The following is an 8,312-nucleotide window of genomic DNA, read 5'->3' on the forward strand; positions in this document are numbered from 1 at the left end:
AATGTTTATTCGACTGTTCCAATTCACAAACTCCAATCATTTTTCACCGAGAAAATCTTAAGTTTTTTGCAGCAAAATGTTTATTTGACTGTTCCACTTCAGGAACTCCAATTGGGTTTTTAATTGCTTCAAGTACTAATACATCCATCGAGAAAATCAACAGTTCCATATTTGCAGCAGAATCTTCAAAATGTTTATTTAATCTTTATAGGGTAAAACAGACAGAATGCACTTAAATTCCAAGAGTGAATTCCATACAGCCATAGTACTATAAAAAGGGTAACAGGCAAGCCATCGAACATGGCTGCAACAAACGTAAGCCTGAAGATTCATAGACAAAAAGAAGCAACAGGTACTTTTTCGCCGAAGCAGACAACAAATTTTGTTGATTTCCTGCTTAGCATTTTCACTCTGCTCGTAGGAGTTGTCACCAGACTTCTCAAAGATGGAGGCGGCGTGGTAGGCTGCCTGCCAAGCCTCTACCAGAGCATTAAGAATTTGAGTGTTACATACATCAAACCAGACAAAAACAAACTTTTTCTGCTGGAACCCAAACTAGTCATGCCTGGTGCTGAGGTCCCTCTCCTATTGCCAAACGTTGGCTCAACATTTTCTCAATTGTATAGGTGTCCGAACACAGGCAGTAATTGTTTGAGCTTCGCGGCTGTTGATGTTGGCACGATTTGTCCTTCATGCAAATCGAAGATGGACCGGAATGTAAAATGCGTAGACCCAACAAGGGCAACCAGGGCTGCATCCGCCGCTAGTGAGGAAGGTTACGTGATAGGGACGGTTGCATACATGGTGATGGATGATCTGGAGTTGAAGCCATCTTCCTCCAGCTTTCTTGTCACTCTACTTACCAAGTTCAATGTCAAGGATGTTGGAGATATTGAGGAGAAAGTGGTCGATATGGGCCTGGATGAGGTTTGATTTGACATTTAACACTTGTTTTCTGTGCATTACAACTACCAAATGATTACATATTTTAACTGCCTTCTTTTATGTGGTTTGATGGTAGGGTGTGAATTTGCTAAGGCTTCTTTGCAATCCAAGATTGTTTTGACTGATGTCTTTCTTCCAACAGAAATCATTAAAACTGAGGAGTCGATTGAGAATGAGCAGACAAAGATAAGAGCGATGGATATATGTGGAATTTGAACTAATGATGCATATTTCCGTATCAGAATTGAGTAAATCAAGGGAATGATTGTTGTTAATGAATGTGTAGAATACAAGTGATTGCAAATTTTTGGTGTTGATTTAGTTGCAGTTATGTCAACTTCTGTTAATTATAAACTGATATTACTGATGAAGATCAACTTGACCCTTATTAAAATGGAACCATTACTAGCTCTTAAATTAGAGTTGTTAATACAAATGAATATGTTATAACAATTTTTGTATATTCAATGCACTCCATGGATAGAAAAATACAGTAATTAAAAATACGACTATTTGAGTAGATGAATCCCATAAGAGTTTTCTGTATTTTCCTTTATTCGATAAATTAATTAATTCTGAAACAAATGCCCACAAACTCCAATTGGCTTTTAAATTGCTTCAAGAAGTTGTTGTGACTACTCATAAATGGCAATCTCTCATTAATTTGTGGGCAAATTGAACTGAAAGGATTTTCCATTGAGAAAATCAACAGTCCCATTGCAACAAAATGTGTATAATTGACTGCAAATGCGAAGGGATCCTGGGAATAGTTTTCTTCCCATGGGACTACTAAATGATATTAAGGAGAAAGTGGTGGATATGGGCATGGATGAAGTATGGCAATCATCCCTTCCTTTATGTGAATTACAACTACCAACTGCTTCAGCTACTAAACGTGATTCTATTTAATTACGTGCGGGCTTAAACTCCCTTTTAATAGGTAAGGCTCAATATGTGAAATATTCAATTAAAATGGAGGTGATTTGACGGAGTTAACGTTCAAACTCAGGACTTTTAACTCTAATACCATGTTAAATTAATGACTTAATCATTAGTTTAACAACATTGACAATTGCCTCAGCTACCAAACTCATTTTACATCATTTGAATAACAATATACGTTTGCTTAAGTGCTTAAGCAACTTAACTTTATTGAATTTTAAATTTTGTTACTCGATCTATTAATTTCTTGCCATCAGAGGGAAGTTCATCAAAAAAAGAAGGGATTTCTACGTATGCTGATGTGCATGAGAGAGAGAGAGAGGTATCGAAAATTCAAGGGGATATTATTGAGCCATTCAGGAGATTATTGTTGTAGATTGCATGTTATTAAGTTGAAGGAATACCCTGAAGTCTACCGTTTTTTATTTTTATTTTTTTATCGTTTTAAAATAAAATGGAAAATTAAATGCTCCAAAGTGTATTACAGAGTCGCTGCGTCACTCTCGATTGATCCGCACTGTTTGCAAACCTGAAAAGAAACAGGTTGGGTTCAACTTCTGCAATGGAGATCAGAGTAGTGATGAAGCCGACAAGGACTGGTTTTCAGCTATTCAGATATTCTAAATTGTCTGGTTGGGGGTGTGGAGGATAATCATCCCAGTTCAAAGCCTCTGTTTTGCTTCCATTGGTATAAGGAGAAGGAAATGAGAGGAGGGGAAAAGATGGAATGGAAGAAACAGAATCCGAAACGATTGCTCGTATTAATTTGTGCCCAAAACTGATGAAAGTATTTCCTATAGAGAAAATCAAGAGTCCCTTGCAGCTAAATGTTGAATTGACCTTTTCAAGTCACAAACTCCAATGGTTTTCGGCTGAGAACATCAACAGTGCTTCAATTCGCTGCAAAATGTTTATTTGACACAAGCTCCAATTGGGTTTTAAATTGCTTCAAGTAGTTGTTATTACTACTCATAAATTAATCTCTCATTATTTTGTGGCCAAAATTGAATGGATTATCCATTGAGAAAATCAACAGTTGTCCATTGCAGCAGAATGTCCATTTGACTGTTCCAAGTTCCAAACGGTAATAAAACAAGGCACTTCCATTCCAAGAGTGAATTCCATATAGCCTTAAAGGCTATAAAAAGGGTAACAGGCAAGCCAGTAGAGGCCACTTACTGGACTCAATCTCATCGAAGATTTAGAATACTTGAGATACTAACATGGCTGAAACAAAGGTAAGCCTGAAGCTTTTCATAGACAAAAAAGGGCAACGGGTGTTTTTTGCTGAAGCAGACAAAAAATTTGTTGATTTCCTATTAAGCATTTTCACTCTTCCTGTGGGAGCTGTCTTTAGGCTTCTGGAAGAGGGAGGCAGCGTGGTAGGCAGCTTGCCTAGCCTTTACCAGAGCTTTAAAAATATGAGTGTTAATTACATCCAACCAAGCAAAGACAAACTTTTTCTGCTAGAACCCAAAGTAATCATGCCCGGTGCTGTAGTCCCTCTCCTTTTGCAAAACGTTGGGTCAACATTCCGTCAACTGTATAGGTGCCAGTACTCATCCAGTTACAGTTACTGTAGCAGTTACGTGGTTGATGAAATTAACACAATTTGTCCTCAGTGCAAGTCTAAGATGGACCGAATCGTAACATACATAGGCCCACAAAGCGCAATTAGGGCCTCCTCCAATGATGGTTACGTGAAAGAGACGGTTACATACATGGTGATGGATGATTTGGAGGTGACACCCTGTTCCACCACTACTCTTATCTCTCTGCTCACCAAGTTTAAGGTCAATGTCAACGAAAAAGGGGCTATTGAGGAGTGAGTTGTCGATCTGGGCATGGTTGAGGTATGGCAATCAATATTCAATAATCATCCCTTGTTTTCTGTTCATTACAACTGCAAAAAATGCTTCTTTTACTGCATGCCTTTTACCAAATGCAGCGCCACTAGTATGATTACTATTATAACTATTTTTCTTCTTTCTTTTTTTTTTGTTTGATGGTAGGGTTTGAAATTGCTCCAGGCTTCTTTACATTCGAAGACTGTTTTGACTGACATCTTTCTTCACACCGAGATCATTAAATCTGAGGACTCAATTAAAAATGAGCATGCAGAAATCATTAAAACAGATGACTCCAGTAAGGACGTGGGATATGTGGAAATTTGATTCATTTTCGGTATTAGAAAGAGAAAATCAAGGGATTGATTGTTTTCAATGAATAATGAGATTATAGCAATCAAGGCAATGTCAAAAATCAGTTTGTTTAATTACTAGTTGCAAGAGTTCTTTCGATTGTAACTTTTTGGTGTTCATTTACTTGCTGTACGTCATGTAAGCTTCTACTAATTATAATCTGGTATTGGTGTTGAAGATAATTCCTAGTATGGATTTCCTCTCAAGTGTGGTTAACATAGTAAAATTTGATTGGGCTCAGATCAACCTGACCATTATTATTAAATGGTTAGTAGCGCTTAATATTAGTTATGTTAGAATTGTTAATACAAATATTAAAAAGAATTACAAGGGAGGGTTCTTGCCATTCTTGATCTGAATGGAAGAGAGAATAGGGGACCCCATGCCCCGTGGGAATGCTGCCAAATAGGGGACCCCGAATGACCATTTAGCTAAAGCATGTGCCATAAAATTGGCATATCAAGAAATTTTTAAAGCATTCCAACTTTGAAAAGAGGATAAAGCTAAACTAATATCCGAAATATAATTAGCAAATGACCAAGAATAAAAAAGAGGCGGATTGTTCACGGCCAAAATCACTAGAAGAGCATCTCCTTCCAAAGATAGACATTCAAAGCTCAAAGAGGTAGCTAACTGAACAGCCAAGAGGGCTATGTTATATCAGTTTATGTATATTTAATGTACTCTATGGAAGGAAAAATGCAGTAAAATAATTTTTTTAAAGTGATTCTAATCATTTAATCAATATGAGCATCAAATTGTTGGATATTCTAATCTTTTCTCGCATTTTAGCTTGGCATGATAGAAATAAGTGATTTCTACTTACCATGCACGAAAGTAATTCGAAATTAAGAACCAATGTGTATAAAATTCTTTGGTGCGAAATTAGATAGGAATGATAGGACAAATTACTATCACAAGTACCATGGACGAAGCCCTCTGCTTGGGAGAAGAATAATTCCTTCCTCTTTTTATTAAAGAAGACCCTACAAGTCACTCTAGAAGCCCTCTGCTTAGGAATGATAGGACAAATTACTTGACGGCAAAGATTGCATAGGGCACTCAATCCCTTATTAGAATACGGAGTCGTAATTTATTTGATCTCATATTCGACTTGGTGGTTGTCTTCGGCTATTTAAGGAGTAATAACAAGATGAAGAGGTATCGAGGTTCATACCAACAAAACCAGGTTCAGACCATTGGAAACGAACGAAGAAGAAAGACAGGTTTCGAAAGCGAGTGGACCTTCCCCACATCAAAAAGGTATACGAGTTACAACTTACAAATGCTTTGAGCTGAAACTCAAACGGGATTATATTAAATTACAATTTTGTATAACATAATTTACATTTTATGAACATTAAGACATATCTAGAATATACAAATTACAAAAGAAACCCACTAAAGAAAAACGCTTCTTCTTATTTTTTGCTTTTTTTATTTTTATTTTCACTGTCATCAATTAATTGGGTTTACAATAAATTAATTTATTATGCAACCCATCGATCATTTGTAGAATAAAAAAAATGGGTTGCGGCACTGTTTACAAATTCATGGAGGAAAAATGCAAAATGCATCCGGAGTGATCATTAAAATGGGTTTTTTTTAGTGATAGGACCTACACAATTTATAGGAATTTTTTTATTTTTTAAATTTTGTTTTTGTTTTTGTTTTTAATTTTGTTGTGTTTATCTGAAAATTGTAATGAAGCGTAGCTAGCATAAGAAGGCACTTGCAAGAGCGAATTCTCTGTAGGCCAAAAGCCTTTAAATAAACAAAGCCTATTGAGGGTTCTTGCTATATTGATCATTAATCCATTTGTAGATTTATAATCATCGACGCCAGCACCTAACATGGCAGCAACAAACGTAAACCTCAAGCTTTTCATAGACAGAAACGAGCAAACGGTGCTTTTTGCTGAAGCAGACAAAGTATTTGTTGATTTTCTATTAAGTATTTTCATTCTTCCTGTCGGAGCTGTAGCTAGGCTTCTGAAAGAGGGGGGCAGCGTGGTAGGCAGCTTGCCAAGCCTCTACCAGAGTATTAAAAATATGAGTGTTAATTACATCCAACCAGGCAAAAATAAACTTTTTCTGCTAGAACCCAAAGTAATCATGCCCGGTGCTGAAGTTCCTCTCCTTTTGCCAAACGTTGGGTCAACTTTTCGTCAATTGTATAGGTGTCAGACCATTTCCAGTAGTTGTTGGTTTTACGTTGCTGTTGACTATAGCACAATTTGTCCTTCGTGCAAACTTAAGATGGACCGAAATGTAAGATTTGTAGACCCACCAAGCGAAATCAGGGCATCCTCCACTAGTGAGGAAGGTTACGTGAAAGAGACAGTTACATACGTGGTGATGGATGATCTTGAGGTGAAGCCCTTGTCCTCCACTACTCTTATCTCTCTGCTTACCAAGTTTAATGTCAATGTCAACGAACCGGGGGCCATTGAGGAGAAAGTCGTCGATCTAGGCATGGATGAGGTATGACAATCAACAATCATCCCTTGTTTTCTGTTCATTACAACTTCTAAAAATGCCTCTTTTACTGCATGTTTGGTAAACATTGAACAAGGCTATATATGCTACTAGTATGATTACATATTATAACTATATATTTTACTTATTTTTTCTGGTTTGATGCCAGGGTTTGAAATTGGTCGAGGCTTCTTTGCATTCAAAGACTGTTTTGACTGACGTCTTCATTCCAAACATGATCATTAAAGCTAGTAGCGAAGTCAAAGCCACATATCATCAACCGATGCCCAGAGCCGGAGCCACAGTGGCGGCCGATGCCCCGGCCAGATGGATATGATAAATCACATACAACAGATTGTGATAAAGACAATGACAAAGTCCTACCTTTGATCAAACAGAAACTCTTGCAAGAATAATAGTTGAAGAGAACTACCTCTTAAAGATAATTGTATAGAATTAAGTTTCTAGCAGTTATTGATCTTGTAAACAAAATAATATCTTTATCATTATAAAAAAAACATACTACCATATGGTGGGGCAGGCATAATTATACATGTTGGATATTTTTGTCAAATATGTGATTGACAAATTCTAGTGATTAAAACCTTGTAATTCCCACATGTAATTTGGCTTCACTGGAGCACATTGTAACATTTCCAGGATGGACCGTTCGCAAGGCCATTCATGGCCATGAACGAGAAGACTTTTAGTACTAATTTCAGAGAGCTTTGTTCACAGGCCGTTCGGACGGTGGTGGCTGAATAACTTTTCCAAAGTGTTTTATACTTATACTTGGGTGAATGCCTTCCTCACATCCATTTTCCTCATTAAAATGTTACCTTCCCTTGTTATTCACAATGAATCACCTTTCTCCAAGTTGTTCAACACAACACCTGATTACACCATCTTGAAAACAATTGGCTGCGTATGCTATCATCTCCTTAGACCTCATGCCATCCACAAATTATCCTTTAGAAGCAAACCTTGCATTCTATTGGGTTATGGTGCTAATCAGTGAGGGTATAGATGCTTTGATCCTCAAACTAACAAAGTTGATCTCTCTAGAAATGTTGTCTTCGATGGAAACCAATTTCATGCCAAAGGTATGTCCCTCTCACAAGGCTCCTGCAAGGTCACTCCCAACTAAGGTACATCCTTAGTGATTTTACCAAATCCTTTACCTGCTGAATTTTCTCGATCATCTTAATTATTTTAATGCTCCATCGTCTACTGCTACTTCTCCATCCTTTGAATTGCCATCCTTAGATCACCCTAAATCTGTTCACCTCAGAGCTCAACCTTAGATAATTCAAACAATCCTACGGATGACGCATCACCTTCCTGTTTACAACCACCAACTTCTCCTCATAACAATGCCCTCTCTTTGGACCTTACTTCACCACAACCGCCCATTTCACCTGCTGCTCCTATCAATCGAATCATCACCAGATCACAAACATGCCATCTAAAGGCCAAGGAATTCCCTAGATTCAAAGTCTTCCACAGCAGTAAACACCTCATTTCAGCCCTTCAAGCTATTTCTCTACCTTCAGAACCCTCAACCTTTAAACAAGCTGCTTCCAAACGAGAATGGATCCAAGCCATGCTACTTGAAAACAATGCTCTCATCTCCAACCGGACTTGGACATTGTGCCTTAGGGCTCCTCATCATAATGTAGTTAGGAACAAATAGGTGTTCAAAGTCAAACAAAAACCAGATGGCAGTGTGGACAGATTTAAGGCTCGT

At 37.5% G+C, this 8,312-nt stretch overlaps 3 protein-coding genes across 3 annotated transcripts; all 3 read left to right on the top strand.

The window, feature by feature from the left end:
- Positions 1 to 300: 300 nt before the first annotated feature.
- LOC132188073 (uncharacterized) lies at positions 301 to 933 on the top strand. Its single transcript, XM_059602482.1, has one exon. It carries the CDS (start codon positions 301 to 303, stop codon positions 931 to 933), a length of 633 nt encoding a protein of 210 aa, XP_059458465.1.
- Positions 934 to 3,110: 2,177 nt separating this feature from the next.
- Positions 3,111 to 3,716, top strand: LOC132188074 (uncharacterized). The gene has a single exon (XM_059602483.1). The coding sequence runs from the start codon at positions 3,111 to 3,113 to the stop codon at positions 3,714 to 3,716; it is 606 nt and encodes a 201-aa protein (XP_059458466.1).
- A 2,128-nt stretch (positions 3,717 to 5,844) lies between these two features.
- Positions 5,845 to 7,043, top strand: LOC132188543 (uncharacterized). The gene is made up of 2 exons (XM_059603033.1): positions 5,845 to 6,571; positions 6,735 to 7,043. The coding sequence occupies exons 1-2, from the start codon at positions 5,942 to 5,944 to the stop codon at positions 6,900 to 6,902; spliced, it is 798 nt and encodes a 265-aa protein (XP_059459016.1). The 5' UTR covers positions 5,845 to 5,941; the 3' UTR covers positions 6,903 to 7,043.
- The last annotated feature ends 1,269 nt before the right edge of the window (positions 7,044 to 8,312 follow it).

Source organism: Corylus avellana, chromosome ca7, assembly GCF_901000735.1.
Source record: "Corylus avellana chromosome ca7, CavTom2PMs-1.0".
In the NCBI taxonomy this organism is placed as follows: Eukaryota; Viridiplantae; Streptophyta; class Magnoliopsida; order Fagales; family Betulaceae; genus Corylus; species Corylus avellana.

Bases quoted from the DNA above. Each gene is read 5' to 3' on its own strand.
- LOC132188074 (XM_059602483.1), top strand. From the start codon at position 3,111: ATGGCTGAAACAAAGGTAAGCCTGAAGCTTTTCATAGACAAAAAAGGG.
- LOC132188543 (XM_059603033.1), top strand. From the start codon at position 5,942: ATGGCAGCAACAAACGTAAACCTCAAGCTTTTCATAGACAGAAACGAG. The intron at 6,572-6,734 runs GTATGACAATCA...GTTTGATGCCAG, and splicing joins TCGATCTAGGCATGGATGAG to GGTTTGAAATTGGTCGAGGC.
- LOC132188073 (XM_059602482.1), top strand. From the start codon at position 301: ATGGCTGCAACAAACGTAAGCCTGAAGATTCATAGACAAAAAGAAGCA.